Genomic DNA, 21,453 nt, shown 5'->3' with positions numbered 1-21,453 from the left:
CTCCAGTCCACTTCTCCTTGTTGTATATGTATTGTAATGCTTATTATGTGACACTCCTATTCTATCCCAGGACTTCTTCCTACTAGTTTTTGAACTGGTAGGGGCAGAAATGTGATCAATCACACTCATTTATGGACTCCATCATAAAGTAATTTGCATATTTTGACTTTGAAGTTAAGAATTTGAGTGACTGAGAAATTAAGAATTGTGCCCAATATTATACTAGTTACTCTTCATTTCTTTTACATACATGGTTGCTCCATGCTTTAAGGAGACAGAGAAGTTGAATATAGGTGCTAGTTTTTGTCTCAAGTGCAAACAACTGTGCTGTAGTTTAAAAGTAATGTTTTCTAGCTCTCTGTCAAAAACGTTTGTTACTGGAAGACTTTGATATAACAGTCTGTGTCTTCCAAAATGAGCCTGTTCAATATGCCAAGTATTCATAGGAAATCACATATGAATGTAGGAGAAATTAAATAGGGCCTCTGATCTTTCTGACTCCCCTTTTAAGTCAGCAGTTGGCATAACATATCTTATGTATTATAATTCGTAATTAGAGGTGAACGCCAGAAAACAACAACAACAAAAAGAAACAAAGGGACAATGTTTGGTGGTGAGGCTGTCAGCGGACTGAGGCTAAAGAAGGTCCCACTCTGTGGTCCCGATGACCCAATGTAGCCTGCACCGAGGAGCAGACGTGCCCCTTCCGTTAACACTTTCTGGCGGAGTGACCTACACATCTGTGACCCCCGCTGGAGAGGAGGAGGCCCGGCGGCAGGCGCGCGCGCAGACATCGCCAGCCGCAGGCACCTGGGTCGCGCGCCGCGGGAGGAGGGTTGGGGGTGGGCCCCCCGCGTTCTCCCGAAGCCCAATCACCAGGAGATTCCGGGGCAGGTCCCGCCGCCGACCACGCCCCCAGGAGGTGGGGCGGGGGGGGCGTCTTTAAGAGCTGGCGGTCCGGCCTCCTGCTGAGTCCGGGTGCGGGGCTGTGGACCCGGAGGTTCGAGTGTGGGCCCGCCGCCCGCCCACGGGGGGCTCCACCACCTTCGCCTCGGCCTCGCTAGCCCGCCAGCCCAACTCGGCGGCTCCTCCGCGAGCCCGCCGGGAACTCGCGCCCCTCGCGCTCCCCGGCGCCCGAGGGGGCCGCTCCGGGCCATGGTGCCCTCCCAGGAGGAGCCCGCCGCCGCGCGGGGGACAAGCGAGGCGCAGCCGCTGGGCTCCGCGCCTCCGGGGGCCGCTCCGCTGCCCGGCGCGGGACCCTTAGACGGCCCGGAGGCGGCGGCGGCCGAGAAGGTGGAAGTAGAGCTGGGTGGGTCGGTGGGCGCCGAGCCCCTTGAACCCCCTGAGGGCGGCTGGGGTTGGTTGGTGATGCTAGCAGCCATGTGGTGCAACGGGTCGGTGTTCGGCATCCAGAACTCCTGCGGGTTGCTCTTCGTGTCCATGCTGAACACCTTCGGGTCCAAGGACGATGACAATATGGTCTTCAAGACAGGTGAGGCACAGCGCCCGCCGCGGCCAGCCCCGGGGGATGGGCGCGGGATGCATCCCGCGTGTGGCGCGAGCTTCTGCGCCGCCTGGTGCGCCCCTGCGGGTGCCTGTGTGTGGAGGGTGTGAGGGGTGGGTCTGTCCAATTGCAAAAGCAGCCTGCGGCTCCCGGGGCCTCCGTGCGCCTCTCTTTGTGTTGAATCCAGATGTATGGACTGTATTTGGATACAAGTCACAAAACTTATTTGCCTAGATCTTCCCGCTTCCCCTTCTGCAGGATAGAGGCTGAGTCTCTGGTAGACTTTCTCTTAATTTTTGAAAACAAACAGACCCTTCCAAAGCCAGTTAGTTACACCGCTCCGTTATTTTTACAATCTCTTTCGTGACCGTGACGGTTGGGTTTTTGTTCTTCTGCCCCCGGCGCCGCAGAGGACTCTGTGTTGGGGGAAGGCGGAGTTGGCGAGATGAAAGATCTGTATTGCAAGGACTCGGGAGTTCTGAAGGGAGCCCTGAAGGAAACACGGTTTCGTGCTGGGTTTTTTTTTTTTTTTTTTTTTGGGTGGGGGAAGGGGGGTGTCACTCTGCTAAATATAGAAAGCATAGGAGGCGGCCAGATCAGGGACCGGGAAGAGGAAGGTGAAGGGTTGCCCTTTCCTGTTGTATTCTCTGTCATTTTTAATCATATACCAAATTAGATGAAAAAGGTGCAGACTCAACATTTTTTTTCTCCTGTAAATGATTATTACCTGATCTACCAAGTCCAAGACCTTCTGTATAACTCTTTTACATGCATTATTTCATGTCATTCTGCGAGGCAGGCGTTATTAACCCCTTTTAGACGAGAAAAGTGAAGCTTGTTGAAATCAAGTGTTTTAATGAGTCCAGAATGGTGATGAAACATATCTTATTTAAAGGGCCAAGTGATTTTCATTAGTAAAACATGCTCGCTCCTTGCCATTTGGGCAACTCTATGTGGTTAATGAGGGCTTCCCAGGTGGCTCAGTGGTAAAGAACCCACAGGCCAATGCAGGAGACCTGGGTTCCATCGCTGGGTTGGGAAGATCCGCTGGAGAAGGAAATGGCAACCCACTCCAGTATTCTTGCCTGGGAAATCCTCTGGATAGAGAGAGAAGCCTGGTGGGCTACAGTCCACAGGAGGCAACCATGAGTTAGTGACTAAACAACAGCGACATATATGGTCCTTTTTTTTTAACTTTAATTTTCAATTATTTTTAGAGTGTGTTTTCCTTAGCTCTTTAGTGTGCATACAAAAAAAATATGCTAGTCTGTTATGGCAAATTCTAAGGGAGAGGTAATGTTGGGAGTTTTAAAGACTGATATTAAAGAGTATTATACTGTTGTTCTGCAGCTTTTCTTCTTTGTGTTGTTTGCAGTTTATCCCCATAACTTCTCAGTATGAGCTGGTAACTTAAATTCCTTACATTTTAATGCCTAGTTTTCCATTGTATGAAGAATACTTTATATGCATTCTTTCTTTAATAAACATTTAGGTTACTTTCAAAATTACTATAGACAGTGCTGCCATGCATATTCTTGTACATTGTCTCCTTGCACATGTGAATCAGGTATCATATTTAACCTTTAGTTTCTGTTCCTTAAAGAGCTTTTGAAGCTCTTGTGTTCTTCAGGTGACAGAGCTAGGTACAGAAGTGTTCAAAATATAATATCATGTACTTGCTTGGCAGGATAGATATGCATATGCAGTAGTAAACAAAAATAACTGTGGATTTTCTCTATGGGTAGCCAGCATCTGGGAGAGAAAAGTGCACTCAGGCAGAATTCAGAGTCAACATTTTATGACTAGTTCTTTCAGAATTTAGTATATTCTTGCCTGGGATTACACTTTTATTGCAGTCAGAACACCAAAACAAAATACTCATTTGTTTACCACAGGTTTTGCAAACTCAGGTGAGTAGATCCATTGTTTGTGAAATGTCTTATTTTTTTCTTCTTTCTAACTTTTTTTTTTGAGAGCGTGCGAGTGAATGAGCAAGCGAGCGAGCAGTTGCTGGAGAGACCATAGCTTCATCAGCAATTCAGAGTTTTGTGATGTCGAAGCCTCTCTCTCTTTGGTCCCAAAGATTCCCAGTGACAATGATAGCCCAATTCTGGGTAGCTGAGGGGTAGGGAGGCCACAGGGACCCATTCTCTTCAACTTTTTGGAAACTCTGCATTTTCAGTTTTGATGAATATCTTCATTTACTCAGCCTTGACGGCTTTTCAGGCTTGTTTGTGTATGTGTGGGTGTGTACTCCACAAACAGGTACACAGGTGTGCACATTGAGTAGTGAAGACTTTGCCTGCCTGACTGCCGCATGTGGTTGGTTGTAGCCTCGCACCAAGGGGCACAGCGCAGGGTCAGTGCTGACTGAGAACCGGCCTGCGCTCTGGGTGCTCTTTATCTAATTCCTGCAGAGGGGCCCCGTGGAGCACCTCAGCGAGGTGGGCTGTACTTGTAGTTGGTTGATACGTGAAACATGTACAGCAGATAAACTTTAAGGTCTGAGGTCACCTCTTCGGTGAAAAAATGGAGACTGGATAGCCTTTAAGCCAATTAATGTTTAGATTCCTGCCCCCCCCCCCCCACCCCCCGCCCCTCGCCTTTCTGCCTTTCCCTCCTTTTTTCCCTCCCTTCTGCCAGCTCTCCCTCCTTTCTCTTTCTTTCTCTCTTCCCCCCCACTTTCTGTCTGTCCCTCCCTTTTCCTTTTCTCTGTCTCTTCCCTCATTTAGTGTCTCTTTTGCTTCCTTCCTCCCTCCTCTTCTTCCCCGTGTCCATGTCCATCTCCCTCTGCTCATGCGCTCTCTCTCACACACATACGTACAGGTGTTTCATGTAAAGTCTGTATCAAAAACAGGTACTGAAGGGTTTGAGAATGCTTGCTTTGAAGTTTGACTCTTCAGGTTTTTTGTTTTGATATTCTAATGCTGAGTCTTCTGTGATCAAATGTACGCTAGTTTCAGGTACAATGTAAAACATAATCTGGAATTATTTAAGACTTAATTTTTCAAAGTTTTGGTTCATTTTCTATTACCTTGTTCATGATTGATAATTCCGGCATTAAGAGGTCAGTTCATTCTGTCTCCACGTGCTCATTAGCTGCTTCATAGTTAAAAGCTCAAGGGTGCCCATGGAGGTGGTGGTGGAATGGGAACCTCGGTTTCCAAACAATGGTTCGTATTGCTTGAGAACCTCCCATGTGCCAGGCCCAGTGCTAAGCACGTTCCATGCTTTCCTGTTTTAAACCTTAGTGTGACTGCATGAGATAGGCTTTATTTAATCTTCCTTTTCTGATGTGGAAAGTCAGGCTTATGGAGATTAAGTAAGCAGTGGAGCCCAGGGTTCAACCTCAGGTTTATCTGACTCCAGAAGCTAGGTTTTTAATGACTGATCATATTACATGGGTTGGATAACATTCTGGTAATGCGCCGTTCTTTATGTTTGATTAATTCAAGTTTTAGAAATTGATAACTATATAGGAATTCTGGAGTTAGAAAAGAAGTCTGAAAGATCAGGATCCCTGTTTCTTGATCTCACTTGTCTGTCAGTAAGCAATTGCCAGTTGTTAATGTCTCATTGAAATAGATTCTTGGGAGTTCCCTGGTGATCTAGTGATTAGGATTCAGTGCTTTCACTGCAGTGGCTTCAGGTTCAATCCCTGGTTGGGGAACTGAGATCCTGCAAGTTGAGGGGTGCGGCCAAAATTAAAAAAAAAAAAAAAGATTTTTGAAGGATAGGGAGATATTCATGGGAAAGCAAGATAATTTGTTATGGTGTTCAAGCCAGAGTCTGGAGTTTCCTGTGAAGAACCAGACTCCTTTAGACTGATCCATAGCAGGACAGTATTTCCAGATGTTAAGTGAAGGAGAGACTTCCTCAGGCTTTACTTCTGCTCTTCAAGGCTCTCTTATCTCTTTCTGTGCCACTGATGATCCTCCCACAATTTCTCAGGAACAGACATGGAGAAATTCATTCATACTAAGATATAAGTGAGTTTACACATCTTAATGTTACTCCTCATTCATTCTACAAATGTTTACCCAGTATTTGACACCCTGTGTGCTGGGCATAGAAGGAGGTAATTGAGAGAGACAAGGTCAGCTGTCCCCAAGGAGCTTTTGATCTGCTGTGGGATACAAAAGTAAATAGAGTATTTCTCTTTGCAATATACCAGGACACAGGCTTAGGGAGATTAAGAGGCTGAAAGTCTAAGGAAATTCCCACGAATGGAGGAGGCTGGGAAAAACATTTGATGGCCTTTTTCCCTGTGGCAGTGAAATTAAGACTTTGGAAAGGGGAAGAAAGCTGAACTCCGGTGGGGTGCATCACAGCCCCGTTACGTTATCCTGGCTGCTGATGACATGGCCCTCAGAGATACGCCTTGCACTTACTGCTGTGTTAGAAAGGTCCATCGGAGGGAGCAAGCTGAGCTTCAGTTCTCTCTCTTCAACTAAGTTTTTAATCTGTTCATATGTGCCTGCTTCTTGCCCAGGTGGGTGGGAATCAGACACTTTTGGGAAAACTGAAGCAGATAACTACAGTTAACTGTAACATTGTTTTCCCTTAGAAATTACAACTTACAATTTAGAAACTATAATTATTGGAAAACCTATTTTTAGTTTTTTCATGAAACTGAAAAAGATTCTAGGGTTCTTTTAGTGCTGTGGACACTCTCTGGGATCTTACTAGGGTATTAGTCTAGTTTACTTACCTGCTTTCTTCTTGGAAAAAGAAAAACTACTTTAGTGGTATGTTCATATTTAAAAACATCTGTTTAAAACAAGTATGTTTTCAGAATCAGTATTTAAGGTCACTAATGATATTCTTTTGAAGAAATTACGTCACTCTGCTCCAGAGGCTGAATCAAGAAGACCCCTACTATTTGCAATAATTCCGAGAATGTGTTCTTTAATAGCCGTTCTTTAACATAGAGGCCTGTGGTTAAATAAGTTTGGGAAACGCTGCACATTATCGTCTTCTTTTGGGTATTCCAAGTACAAATCAAGGTATTAAAAAAATTCAGTAGTTTTAAAGGAAAATGGGCTATCAAAAAGGTCTTTGGTTATCATCTTTAATACAACTCTACCTTCCCCGTATGGAAGGAGATTGCTCTTTAGATAGTCGTAATCACAAAGTAGGATTTTTAGTAGCGTTGAGGGATGGATGCATCTTGCAACACCTCTCAACATAGTCTTTTTTTTTTTTTTTTTGTCTTTATTCATTTATTTGTTTTTGACTGCCCTGGGTCTCTGTGGTTTTGGCGTGGCTTTGGTGCAGGCTTTTCTAGTTGTGGCAGGCGGGGGCTACTCTTTGCTGTGATACGAGGTCTTCTCCTTGTGGTGGCTTGTCTTGCTGCGGAGCGCAGGCCCTAGGGCTCACGGGCTTCAGTAGTTGCAGCATGTGGAATCTTCCTGGACCAGGGATCACACCCGTGTGCCCTGCACATTGGCAGGCAGATTTTTATCCACTGTGCCACCAGGGAAGTCCTCAACATACTCTTACTGGCACCTCTGAAATTTTTAAGTCAGTTTTTCCTAAAGGTTTCTTTTTTTTTTTTTTTAAGTTTTTGCATTTACATACTGATATTATGCTGATATTTAAATACATACTGCAGTTGTGTGCTATACCTGAACTTATAGGAGGTTTTGGCTATAGTTCAGAACTGAATTTCTATGTCTGGTTTTTATGCTAAGGACTTTGTTTTTGGTGGAAAAACCTGTCTGCATAACTAACCATTTCTGTGTTATAGGAAAGTTTTTTAGTAGTGGTACTTTGTTAAGATGGTTACAGTGAACAAATGATCTGATTCATGGTTCCATACTGTACACATGTTTCACTGTAAGGAAAATGCCTGACTCTTAATTGCATTCAAAGAGAGGTTGAAAAGCCAAGAAAATTCTCTTATGGCAGATGTTATGAGGCTTGAATTTGCTTCATTCTTTTCCATCTTAAAACATTTAACTTTATATTCCATGAATTAATCTAAACTGCCTGTTAAAATAAGTTGTTAGACCACAAAAATAGTTAAGAATTTTGGAAAGAAATGAGCTTGGTATGAGCATTTCATACTCCATTTCCAGAATGTTTCTGAATTTAGAAACTTTCCTATAACACAGAAATGGTTGGTTATGCAGACAGGTTTTTCCACCAAAATAAAGCCCTTAGCATAAAAGTGTAAAACATGAAAAGTGTAAATAGTGTGTAGTGAATTCTGCTGAAGTACAACAATATGAGTATTCCTGTGGTGTTTTATCATGGGATTTTTATCAGTAGAATTAACTGCCAAAAGAACCAACTCAACTAGAAATAGGGTAGGGATTATTTCAGGAAAGATTTTGAGGTGTCTTTTATAAGGAATTGTATGCTGTATTCTTGATGTGATTTGTTATATCATTTTATATGGTTCTTATTGAATCCATGTTGCAGTTCCTTGAGACAGTCCAAGGCCATCTACCCGCTTCACTTTCCCTGCCTTCCCTGGGTGTCTTGTATGCCCTGTGGCTCAAACCACTATCTTGGGGTTGTTATTTCCAAATTTTTTTGTGTTCAAGACCCATGTTACCTATTTCTGGAAAATTCCATTTGGATGCACAGGAATATTGTTGTTTAGTTGTTAAGTTGTGACCAACTCTTTTGCAACCCCATGGACTGCAGCCTGCCAGGCTCTCTGTCCATGGGATTTCCCAGGCAAGAATTACGGGAGTGAGTTGCCATTTCCTTCTCCAAGGGATCTTCCTGACCCAGGGATTGGACCCCAAGTCTCTTGCCTTGGCAGGTGGATTCTTTACCACTGAGCCACCAGGAAGCCCCAAGTATATCATACTCAAATGAACTCGTTTTTTAGCCACCCCACATAGTGTTTTCACGTCCATCAAAAACAACAGGTCACCTGTGGGTAGATGTAGCCTTGCTTCTGAATTCTCTTAGTGTATAACACCTCTGGTTGCTCACGTCAAACACCTGGACTCCATCTTAGTTTCTTATTTCTTCTCTTTCCAATTTTGTGAAATCAGACAAGGTCCTTTTGTGTTTACCTCCTTAATGCCTCATAAGTCAATCCCCATCTTATCCTTTAGTGCCGTGCATTAATTTGTGCCTTCATTACTTTTGGCCTCAATTACTGTCATAACCCATTAACGGGTCTACTGGACCTCAGTTTAGACACATGAGTGATTTTTCTAGAACATTAGACTGTATCATTTTTCTGTTTAAAAGCCATCAGTGATACCCATTAATCCTGGGAAAACCAGAATCGTTTGAGCACTGGCCCTTGCCTAACCCTGTAGCCTTGCTTCTCGCTGCTCTCCCTTCTTGCCTAGCATGTGGGATCTTAGTTCCCCGACCAGGGATCGGTTCTAGACCCCCTGCAGTGGGAGCACTGAGTCCTAACCACTGGACCACCAGGGAAGACACTCCCTTCTTGGGTTTTATACTCCCGTCTAGACGGAGGAGGTCTTGCATTTTCCCCATCTGTCTTGCTTCTTTGCCTCTGTGTGTGCCACTTCCTCTCTTTCGTGTGGTTGTTGGTCCTTATAAGGTTTTGATGAAATGGCTTGGCTGTTTTATTTCTTTGATCACAGCTGTGGGATAAAAAATGCTTTTTTGCAACTGTTGTTTTGTTTTTGATGCACATGGAATGTTTTGGGGGTAGCATGAATTCACGTGAATTATGAATTCAGCTTAGAGTGGAAGACAGAGAACCTAATTCCAACCCATCCTAATCTAGTATTCTGTTTAAAATAACCCATATTTGTTCAAGTGATAATTTGTGTAGTCCTTTACCATAAAGGAAGGGTTTTCATATACACTACTTGATTTTATTTTTTAGAGTAGCCTTGTAGTCTGTTGTTACCTCATTTATAGATAATAAAGTCACAACTTGCACAGTTTAAGGTTGGGCCACATGATATCAGTATTTACATTCATTAAGTTGAATTTAAGAGCATCTTTTTAGCCGGACAAAAATGTGTCCTTCTGTTAAAGTTGTCTCGAGTTGTGGAATCCTGGCCTTTTATCCCCTTGAAACTATTTTCTGCGTATTTACCTAAATGTTCTCTAGAACCTGTATAGTGTTTCCTATCCAGGCTACCAGAAATCCTGTGAAGTCGTCCAATCCATCCCATTTAGAATTATCATAACCCAGCTAGAGATCTGGTCTCATTTTGAAGTGAAACAAATAAACCTTAACGAAAGCAAGCTAAACCCCAGACCCTGCTCAACAGTTGGCTCACCCCAGCTCTGAGCACCCACCTAGCCGGTTGCCACCCAGGCAGGAACTGTGGGTGTTTTTATTGGCAGTGTTTTAGAAGGAGCAACTCCAGCCCTCCTGGGAACTGTGCAGCAGCACCGCCCAGGACTGGGTTAATGGAGGACAGCAGTGCTGTTAGTCATCTCTGTACCACATGTGTGCGAGCAACCTTCTTAGCTAAGCCATCTTTATTAGCAGCAAAATGCCTACATCCCACATTACACGTAGGAACTAGAGCTAGGGACCTGAGGAGGTGGCTTGCCTTATTCGGAAGTCTTTTTTTCATTTCACTAATGAAAAAAAAAATTGAAGTATAGTTGATTTACAATGTTGTGTTAATTACTGCTGTGTAACCCAGTGATTCCATTATATATTTATATAAAGTATTCTTTTTCATTGTGGTTTCTCATAGGGTATTGAATATCGTTTGCTGTGTTGTATAGGACTTTGCTGTTTTTTCATTCTGTATATAAAAGCTTACATCTGCTCACGTCAGCCTTTCACTCCACCCCTCCTTCAGCCCCCTCCCCCTTGGCAACCACCAGTCTATTCTTTTTGTCCGTGTTTCTTGTTTCATATCATTGTTGTTTAGTCATTTAGTCGTGTCCGACTCTTTGCGACCCCATGGACTGCAGCACGCCAGACCTCCCTGTCCTTCACCGTCTGCTGGAGCCTGCTCGAATTCATGTCCGTTGAGTTGGTGATGCCATCAGCCGTCTCATCATCTACCGTCCCCTTCTCCTGCCTTCCATCTTTCCTAGCATCAGGGTCTTTTCTAATGAGTCAGCTCTTCACATCAGGTGGCCACAGTATCGGAGCTTCAGCATAGATGGGCTCATTTGTGTCATATTTTAGATTCCACATGTGAGTGATATCACACGGCATTTGTCTTTCTCATTCTGACTTATGTTGCTTAGTATGATAATCTCTGGTTGTGTCCATGTTGCTGCAAACGGCATTATTTCATTCTTTTTAATGGTTGAGTAGTACTCCATTATATTTATGTACCACATCTCCATTATCCATTTATCTGTCAGGGATATTTACTGATAGATTATTTCCATTTCTTGGCTATTGCATTTCACTAATTTTTAATTATGGGGAAACAGATGAAATAAATATTTCGAATAATTTATGTGGACTAAAGCAGTGTTTCTAACCCTTTTGTTCCCAAATGTTAAAGTCTTCTAATAGCCCTTGAAAATTTTGATACACACCTCCAAGGGTATTTTACCTTTTGAGATATTCTCTAATACCCAGAAGATAAAGCCATGCTCTGTGTTTTTCCACCAGCTAAGATTTTGTCACATTACTTTTACTGGCATTATTATAATTAGGATTCTTTTTTTTTTGAGTTGCACCTCGAGGCATGCAGGATCTTAGTTCCTGGGCCAGCTCTGTGAAAGTGCCCAGTCCTAACCACTGGACTGCCAGGGAATTCCCTAGGATTCTTTTTTGTTTGTCTGTTTGTTTTTAAAGACAAAGTTATAATAGTGAATATGCTTTTTGAAAGTAAGTGTGCCTCTTAGATCTGCTCTTAGTAAGGGGGAACCAGTCTGCCTTGCTCCTACAGCCCCCCAAATTGAGAATCAGTAACTGGAGTTTTGAATTGAGTTCAAGGCATGCTTTTCTATCATTAGTTAAATCCAAATGAAAGGTCAGTGGTTAAATTAGTGTATAAAACTGAGGGAAAGGTGCATTGATCTGTGGTTCAGCTGTTACCCATTTTTTTTTGGCTGAGGAGTAAATTGTATCAACAGTGCTCAGCATGTGTTAAGAAAGTAAAAAATTTAGTTAGTCTTGTGACCAACTTAGACTCGATCCAAAAACCAGTTCTGAAATATGTTTGAGAGTAGACAACCACTACTCATTCAACAGATGTATTTATTGACTTTTCTGGGTAGATAGGGATTAATGCCAGGGTCAAGTGAGTTAGTCTGGTGCTGGTTTTAATAGTGAAAACCTTTTCATCTTGTTTAATTATCCTTTTTATTAGTTTTGAGTTTACGTTCCAATTTCAAATGGCAGCATCTCAAAGGATTCACATTTGTCAATGGTTGTTTAAACAACAGCATTCCACAAAGTTAATTGATGTTTTAGCGCAGATGGGGGCAGAAAGTTGCCATTGTTGTTCTATAGTAGTGTAATACTTTAACTTTGGCAGCAATTCCCCAACTCCGAAGTTATCTCCTGCTGCCAGACTTTTAGGTTTCTTTCTGTTTTACCTGTAGCTTTTAGTTTTGCTTTGTTGAACAAGTGTTGCTTTTATAATAGTAAAAATATTAATATTAAAAATAACTATTAGCATTGGAATATTAACTTTAATGACTGTAATAGTAAACTTGCCCTAAGATTAAGTGGTTTTATAGGAATAAATGATAAATATATGGAGTTTTCATTGTAATTGTTAGGTTTTGTCTCTTTCTTCTCAAGAGAAAAATGTTAATTTTGAAATAGTCTAGAACTGATAAATGGAACTGATTTTTTTTTCATTTATTTTTATTAGTTGTAAGCTAATTACTTTATAATATTGTAGTGGTTTTTGCCATACATTGACATGAATCAGCCATGGATTTACATGTGTTCCCCATCCTGAACCCCCCTCCCACCTCCCTCTCTATCTCATCTGTCTGGGTCATCCCAAGTGTACCAGCCCCTAGCACTTGTCTCATGCATCCATCCTGGACTGTCGATCTGTTTCACACTTGATAATATACATGTTTCGATGCTGTTCTCTCAGATCATCCCACCCTCGCCTTCTCCCACAGAGTCCAAAAGTCTGTTCAATACATGTGTGTCTCTTTTTCTGTCTTGCATATAGGGTTATTGTTACCATCTTCCTAAATTCCATATATATGTGTTAGTATACGGTATTGGTGTTTATCTTTCTGGCTTAGTTCACTCTGTATAATGGGCTCCAGTTTTATCCATCTCATTAGAACTGATTCAAATATATTATTTTTAATGGCTGAGTAATATTCCATTGTGTATATGTACCATAGCTTTCTTATCCATTCGTCTGCTGACGGGCACCTAGGTTGCTTCCATGTCCTGGCTATTATAAACAGTGCTGTGTTTTCACCTTGCTTATAGTTTCCTTTGTTGTGCAAAAGCTTTTTAGTTTAATTAGGTCCCATTTGTTTATTTTTGCTTTTATTTCCAATATTCTGGGAGGAGGGTGCTGTGATTTATGTCAGAGAGTGTTTTGCCTATGTTCTCCTCTAGGAGTTTTGTAGTTTCTGGTCTTACATTTAGATCTTTAATCCATTTTGAGTTTATTTTTGTGTATGGTGTTAGAAAGTGTTTAGTTTCATTCTTTTACAAGTGGTTGACCAGTTTTCCCAGCACCACTTGTTAAAGAGGTTGTCTTTTTTCCATTGTATATTCTTGCCTCCTTTGTTGAAGATAAGGTGTCCATAGGTACATGGATTTATCTCTGGGCTTTCTATTCTGTTCCATTGATCTATATTTCTGTCTTTGTGCCAGTACCATACTGTCTTGATGACTGTGGCTTTGTAGTAGAGCCTGAAGTCAGGCAGGTTGATTCCTCCAAGGAACTGATTTTATTTTTATAATGAAAATCTTTTGTTAATTGTATATGAACAGATTAGGAGGAAAGGTGTTTTTTTTTTTTTTTTTTTTTTTTGGTTACGCCCTGCAGTCTGGGGTATCTTTGTTCCCTGACCAGGTATCAAACCCATGCCTCCTGCATTGGAAGCTCAGAGTCTTAACCATTGGACCACCAGATAAGTCCAAGAGAACTGATTTTATTTTTTATTTATTTATTTTTTTTTGAGAACTGATTTTAAATCACATCAAGGAAATGGGAATCCACTCCAGTATTCTTGTCTGGAAAATCCCATGGACAGAGGAGCCTGGCGGGCTACAGTCCATGGGGTCGTAAGGAGTCAGATACGACTGAGCGACTAAACAACAACATTATTTGACCACATTTTGTTTTGGATCAAAATGGATATATTTAATGTCAGATGGACAGTTGCTAAGAGCTAGATTATGTGATTAGTGCTAATCACACCTGAGCCCCACATAGACATGGCACATGGATTTCTTACTAATGTGTCTCTTTTTTTTTGGGGGGGTGTAGAGGGACTCGGAGGGTCAGAAGATATAATAGATGAATGTTTGTGTTTATATGCGTAATTGTATCCAGAATATTATATAATTACTAATCTAAAATCCTCTTGTTTGGTGGTTCTTATGTACATCTGGTACACAGGCTGCTTATATGGGGGCAAAGGCAAATAGAGCATTTCCCCACATTTTGTTGCTGGCCACCAGAAAAAAAGTCTCAAAGACACATGTGTTGCCTTCAGGGAAAAAAAAAAAAAAACCTTGGAAAAAATGGTTACCTATTAAATGATTATTTAAACTAAAAGCTTTAAAGTAATGCTTTTAAATGACTTAAATTTTAGCTCAGTGTTCTTTATAAAATATGTGTTTATCATTTCATTCAACAAACTTGTGTCTGTAAGTGATGCTCAGTAGAACAGAAGACTGACCCTTTTCCAGAAATGTTGTGAAATCTTCTTGAATCTAAGCAAAAAGAAATTATGATGAGTTCAGTTTGATTGGTTGGAATTTGTAATTATTTGGAGAGGGATATGGTTTGTCTTTTCATACACTTCTGCAGATATAGCACTATAAGGAATCTTCCTGAGAAAATGCACTCCTTTCAAACACTTTTTTCAACAAAATCAAGGAATACCAAACCTGAACTCTTTAAATTTACAACTGATGTCATTAGTCCGGAGCCACAATCCCTTATCTGGAACTCTTGGGGCCGTATGTGTTTTGGGGTCAGAATTTTTTGGATTTAAAAAAAATAACCAGGTTCATACACTTTTTTTTTTTTTTTTTTTAAAAACGCCCCTCTCCCCCTCTGGGAGTCTGAGGCAGCACCCTGTAATCTAATAGATGTTTTTGCAACAAATGTGTGACTGTTCGGAGTAATTGGGACAAATAGAGACCATAGTAGCTTCATGTCAATTCAGGTCCTGTTTTACTTCCAAGTGAGTATTGATGCTATCTTACAAAAAACTTTGGGTTTGGAATTTCAGAATTGGAAATAAGGATTTGTAGATTTATATGTGAGTATTTTGTTTTCTGTTTCTCAGCGGACATTCCTTTTAAGGTACATTTTTCTTTATCAGATAGTGAAACCTGCTTTATATTTTCAGTAAATGTGACATTTGGCTATCATACTGATCTACCCTAGATTACTCAGCTGAGCCTAAAGGGCTGGGTGTTTGAAGTGCAGGCTGTGTTATGCAATGGAAATGGCATATCCATATACATCTTTGAACAAATTCTTTCCCCCTTTTTTGAATTGCTTCCATAGCATATATGTCCAAAAGTGAGATTACGTGTTCAAAGGGCAAGAACAATTTTATAATAACGTTTGTTTTGCTTAGTCGCTCAGTCGTGTCCGACTCTTTGTGACCCCATTGACTCTGTCCATGGGTATTCTCCAGGCAAGAGTACTGGAGTGAGTTGCCATGCCCTCCCATTGTCAAACTTTCTTTTAGAGAATTTGAATCCATTTACTGTGCACCAGCGGTATACTGACTTCTTGAAAACCCTACCGATGTTAGGTTTCATTTTTATTAATATTTGCTACTTTGATAATTGCTAATGGTATTTTTAAAAATTAGTTGAAGTCATATTTCCTTGCTTTTGGGGCAGTGTATTGTCCCAGTTTTTGAGCCCTTTAGAAGCAGTAAATGGCATCTGGAAATACAAGAGGACACGTACTAGTGAAAATATTAAAGCTTTCTTACCACAGGTGGGAACACTAGAAAGGCCTGAGCTTATCCTGGTCCTTAGATTCTCACCTGACACACACCTTGGCAGGTGAGGCGTGCCCTTGTTCCCTTTCCTCCATGCTGTAAGCCCAGCCTAGGTGTTGATCGAGGCCTTTTGTGGGGGTGGGAGTGAGGATGGAGATAACCATCCGGGAGGCTTGGCCCTGAGGACTTAGTGACTTCTTTAGGTGACGTGGTGTCCTTGAGAGGCTCAAGTCTGCACGAGCAGCCCTGTCTCATTCTCCACGTCTGCTGTAGCCGTGCCTCAGTCTCTTCCAGACCCAGCCAATTCTATGGAATTAGCTTTAATTCATTAATTTGGGTGTATGTTTAAAATGATTTATTTTTAAAAGTGATGTAAAAGTCATTTGAGCACAAACTATATATTAGGGCCATGCAAGAAACAGAAAGGAATTTGGCATATTCCATACTCTTGGGAGGTTATGAGGAAAGACAAAATGCTATGTATATCAGTAACTTGGAGAGAGTATGCCACCCATGTTAAATGTGGCATAAACACGGTATTGGATTTTAGGGGAAGGCAAAGTGACTTCTGACTGAGATGATCAGGGAAGGCATTTGGGAGGTAGCTTTTGAGTTAAACCTTCAAAGGATTGGTAACTTTCTTCAGCAGATTTAGCAGAAAAGATATCCCTGGGATGGGTACACACTAATAGTAACTGTCTTACTGTATGTTTTTTACTGCTTTATTGATCCTATGGGATAATTGGTGTTATGAGCCTCATGTTTCAGATGGGCAACTGAAGGTGGATTTGAATTCAGTCTCTGGGATCAGGACCCAGGTTCATTATACTCAGCAACACACTGGGCTCTTTAAATGACAAAGAATTTGGTTTGACTGGAGCCCAGGATTTGTAGAGGAAAGCCCCCAGAAGATCAGGCCTGGAAAGAATGCAGAGGGGAAGATTTGAGTGCCGAGTTAAGAAGTTTTGATGTGATTTAATAGGCAGTGAGGAGATACCAAGGATTTCTGAAAAGTGTGCCTTGAGAATCATGACTGGGTTTCTGAGAGAAAGAAAGAGGAACATTAATTACAAAGGTCTTGGCTGGGAGCCAGCGCAGTGATGGAAGTAGGCAGGGAGGGGTAGATGGGAGACACTTGAAAAGACAGATCGAGGAAAGTCTGGCAAGTGTTGGGTGTGGACAGCGTCATGGAAACTGAGATGATGCCTTTGCCTGGGGACTGGGTCTGAATTTTGAGCTGGGAGCCCCACGTTTTTGTTTTGTACTTGGCCCTACAAATGGTGCAGGCAGTGCTAGGTGATGCCACTGACAGGACCAGGAGCATGCAGAGGAGGAGTTGATAGGGAAAGGCTGCCTCAAGTTGTTAGACATGATTGTGAAATGCCAGAGGGCATCAGGGGATTATGTCAAGCAGGTAACTGGAAATGTGAACCTGGAGCCTCAGAGCAAAGCTGAGGCCAGAGATAGATCTTTGGAAAGAGCCTGGTCTTTAAGAGGAATGTGATATAATAATAGAAACTTAGAAATTCTGTCTCAAGAAGCCTCAGAGGCTGCTGCTAGGTAGCTTAGTTGGTTTCCATTGAAATCATCTTATTTAAAAGTAACAGAACTTCATCCTTAAAATCTTTTCAGCATTTAGACTTCTTTAAGACTTGCTACTTTTGAAAGTTCAGATTGTATTCTTTATTATCATTGTTTTAAGTATTTTCAAAACTTAGTCCTAAGACTTGGTTTCTCCCTCGCCTTCAGTTTTACATGTCTTCTGAGACTATTGGCATTTGCTGTTTCTACATTAACGATACAGTGAATTAAGTTGGTCTCTAAGGCTTACTTTCCAGATGTTCTAGACCAAGAGCCTGTGGTGAGAGTAGCTTAGAATCATTTCCATTAAATTATATAATTCTAATTGTAAAGTATTGATAGTGGTGGAAAACTTGTTCAACAGGAAGGTGTTATCTTGTAGATCAGCCTTCTGAGCCTAGGAACTGAGTCAGCTACCTCTCTCACAATTCATAATGAAAACAGTGTAGGCTCACTCTTTGAAAAATTTGTCTAGGAAAGCTACTGGAAAAGCAGTATAAATGAAATTAAGTTTTCTGTTGACTAGGACTAGGGTGGAATATATTATACAGTTTCTTAAGAAACAGGACTTTTCTTTGGCATGTTCATGTCAGACGTCTGAGGTTTGATTGCAAGGAGGATATGTCTTGTGGTGCTTGCTGGCCAGAAATGGAGTTAGTTTGCTTTTAGGGAAAAGAATGCCTGGCTACACGCTGGTCTGTTTTTTACCTTGGTTTCCTGTCGCGCAGCCTAGCAGTGAGACTCAGGTAAGATAATGTCAAAATGCTTTGGATGCACAACACACTTGAGATAGGTCAGACACTCTTGTTACTGAGTAGGTTGGTTAAGTCCCTGTGTGTGGGCGTGTGTGTTGACGTACGTGCTGTGCTGTAATCTCTCAGAATTCAGGTCCTGAATTGCTCTCTTGTGATGGAATCCCAGCTGAAGGTACTGGAAGTACAGTGACCCTGGAGGAAGAACCAGTAAAAGCAGGGGGTGGATGAATTAATTGATGGTTGTGCAAGAAGACCGTATCTGCCTGTTTTGTAAGCCAAGACACCCCTACCCCCATCCTTCCTTCCAGTAATTGTTTCATCTTTAGTACCTTTTGACTTCGTTTACAAGGTCTGTATTAAAGCATGTGTCAGGATTTAAGGCAGTATTTTGACCTTGCTTGCCTGCTGTTATGCTTACTGGCATGAACTGAAGTACTGGTCTGCTGACAAGTCAGTTTGATATCCAGTAATCATGGGGAGGGGAGGTAAAAGGGAGGCCAACTCAAGTATTTTTTTTTTTTAATTAATTATTTGTTTTGGTTGTGCTGGGTCTTTGTTGCTGCACATGGGCTTTCTCGAGTTGCAGCGAGTGGGGGCTACTCTTCTTTGCTGTGTGTGGACTTCTCATTGCTGTGGTTTCTCTCATTGTGAGCACAGGCTCTAGGAGCATGAGCTTCAGTAGTCACAGCTCTCGGGCCCTAGAGCGAAGGCTCCAGTAGTTTTGATGCAGAGGTTTTAGTTGCTTGTGGCATGTAGGATCTTCCTGGATCAGGGATTGAACCCATGACCCCTGCATTGGCAACTGGATTCTTGCCGACTGTACCACCAGGGTAGCCCCAAGTCAGGTGTTTTTTCCTCAGAGTTTGAGAAACAGAAGCCATATAGTCTTTTAAGTCTCATGCCAACACACAAGAGAGATTTGCTAATGCCAAAGGTTAGGAATTGCAAAAGAACAGTGTATGTTTTTTGGTATTGACTTCAAAATACACTGGTTTCTGTAACTTAGTGTTCATTTGTTATGTGTATGCTAACCAAATTATAATGGGTTGGTGTATAATTAGTGGTAGTTATTTTTTGTAGCTTTGATTAGGAAACAAATATTGAGACACTTAAAGCAAAAGGCAGACTGTTACTCTTTTTGGGAAAAAAAATCGGGTGAAAGTAATGCTTAATCCAATTAATTTGTCTTCTTCCTCCAGTTCATCATGATGACTTTGGGTGTCTGGTGGCAACTGAGAATGGGTTGTGGAAAAATGTCAAGTCAATGTAATCCCTATTATTTATGGTCGCTTAAGAAGATAAATTAATCACTGGCCACTAATCTTTGAATAATTACTGTATTTAGCTGGAAGTATCCTTAATTTTTTGGAAAGCAAGTCAGTGAGTTAGTAAAACTGTCATAGTTAATCAGCTTTTCTAAGACTAATAATAAATGAATGGAAATTAGTTGCCTTCAACCTTTTCTGCCTTGCATTATAGCATGATCATTCTGAAACTCAGGAAACTATGTGGAACCACAGGGAATGTATATTAATACATGTTCTTGTGGTTTTCAAGTAGACATTCATAGGCTTACCCCAGCTGAGGATTAATAGAGTTGCCTGAACAGGTTAAGGCTTTCAACTTGTGTATATATTTCTGGTTACTAGGATTAGGGAAATTGTGATAACATTATAAAATTGGTTTGAATATAGATTGTTTAGAAAGTGAGTATTTTGGTGACAGCAATTCCATTTATGCACTAAATACTTTTTGAAGGAGTCAACATAAAAGTATCATATATATTAGGTACTCGGGTTGGGGTGGGCATAAAAAAAGTAGATATTTCAGTCCCAAGGGAGTAAGGTTAAGGAGGAAGTCCTTGTTTTGTGTTTTCCACGTGGGTACAGTGTCTGAAAGGCAGGCCAGTATTTACCTTTTGGAGTTTGTGGTCTTCATTTAAGAGGTTCCCGAAGAACCTTGTTATCTGAGTACATGAAATTGCTATTCTGGTGCAATCAGAGACATACTACTTATTTACCATGATCAAGATACTACCATTTTGATAACAAAGTTCACACACATTGTAACAAATTGTTGCCTAACAAATAAGCTTTCTGGAAATAAAACAATTCTGTGTATTGTTTCCAGTCAGAGGATTTGTATTATCATAAGAAACACAGGGCTCTATATAGGACTGAATTACTATAGAACTAAAATATGGATTAGGACTATGGAAAATAAATGTAGACACAGAGATTTTAACTAGGGTGTATTTTAGAAGACTCACTTTAATTTTTAGAAGGCAGTATTAAGGGGTAAGGCTATGGTTTTTCCAGTGGTCATGTATGGATGTGAGAGTTGGACTGTGAAGAAAGCTGAGTGCCGAAACATTGATGCTTTTGAACTATGGTGTTGGAGAAGACTCTTGAGAGTCCCTTGGACTGCAAGGAGATCCAACCAGTCCATCCTAAAGGAGATCAGTCCTGGGTGTTCATTGGAAGGACTGATGCTGAAGCTGAAACTCCAATAGTTTGGCCATCTCATGCGAAGAGTTGACTTGTTGGAAAAGACCTTGATGCTGGGAGGGATTGGGGGCAGGAGGAGAGAAGGGGACGACAGAGGATGAGATGGCTGGATGGCATCACCGACTCGATGGGGCATGAGTTTGAGTAAACTCTGGGAGTTGGTGGTGGACAGGGAGGCCTGGCGTGCTGCGATTCATGGGGTCGCAAAGAGTCAGACACGACTGAGCGACTGAACTGAGCTGAACTGATTAAGGGGTAATTTATACGTGGTAAAATTCACCAGTTTTAAGTCTACAATTTGAGTTCTGACAGTAAGGTGACCATCACTGCAGTTATGATACAGAGCCTTCCATCACCCCAGGATGTTCCTGCAGGCCTCTTTTCTGTCAGTCTTCCCCTGCACCTCTGCCTTTGACAACCATTGATCTGCTTTCCATCACTGTAGTCCAATTTTTCTAAAATTTTCTATAAATGGAATCCCACAGTGTTTTCGTTTGTGTCTAGCTTTCACTCAACATGATGCTCTTGAGATTCAACCGTATTATTGCTTGTGCTGTTGGCCCTCCATATTCCTGGTTTTGGTATCCTGGGTTCAACCAACCACATATAAAAAATATTCAGAAAAAAAATTCCAGAAAGCTCCAAAAAACAAAACTGGAATTTGCCCCATGCCAGCAACTATTTTCATACCATTTACATTAGGTATTATAAATAACCTGTTACTGGACCAAATTGGGTCTGCCCGCCTCAGGCCATGAAGCCAATGTACTGATACTAGGCTATGGTGAAGGGAAGTGCATCATTTATTGCTGGAGTCCAGGAGAGCTAGTGCTCAAAGCACCTGAAGTCCCCGTGGGTTTCAGCAAAGCATTCTTTTTTTTTTTTTTTTTTTTATTTTTTTTTATTTTATTTATTTTTTTTTTTTTTTGTGAGTGATAACAGTATATTTTAATTTCACTTCATTTTGCATGGTGTATGTTTTTATAGCATGCGTTTCTAACCAGTTTTATAGTCTCTATTAACATTTTTTTTTTTTTTTTTTTTGGGTTTT

At 41.4% G+C, this 21,453-nt stretch overlaps 1 protein-coding gene across 2 annotated transcripts in view; it reads left to right on the top strand.

Moving 5' to 3' along the window:
- Positions 1 to 962: 962 nt before the first annotated feature.
- The window catches only part of SLC16A10 (solute carrier family 16 member 10), a 113,476-nt gene continuing 92,985 nt past the window's right edge, over positions 963 to 21,453 (top strand). For both annotated transcript variants that reach the window (XM_043890418.1, XM_043890417.1), the window contains exon 1: positions 963 to 1,492. In XM_043890418.1, coding sequence (XP_043746353.1) covers positions 1,156 to 1,492 — 337 coding nt within the window. In that variant the 5' untranslated portion in view covers positions 963 to 1,155. The remainder of the gene's footprint in view (positions 1,493 to 21,453) is intronic.

Source organism: Cervus elaphus, chromosome 28, assembly GCF_910594005.1.
Source record: "Cervus elaphus chromosome 28, mCerEla1.1, whole genome shotgun sequence".
Lineage (NCBI taxonomy): Eukaryota > Metazoa > Chordata > Mammalia > Artiodactyla > Cervidae > Cervus > Cervus elaphus.
Note: the sequence above shows the minus strand (reverse complement) of the source record. Positions and strands in the feature narration are given on the sequence as shown.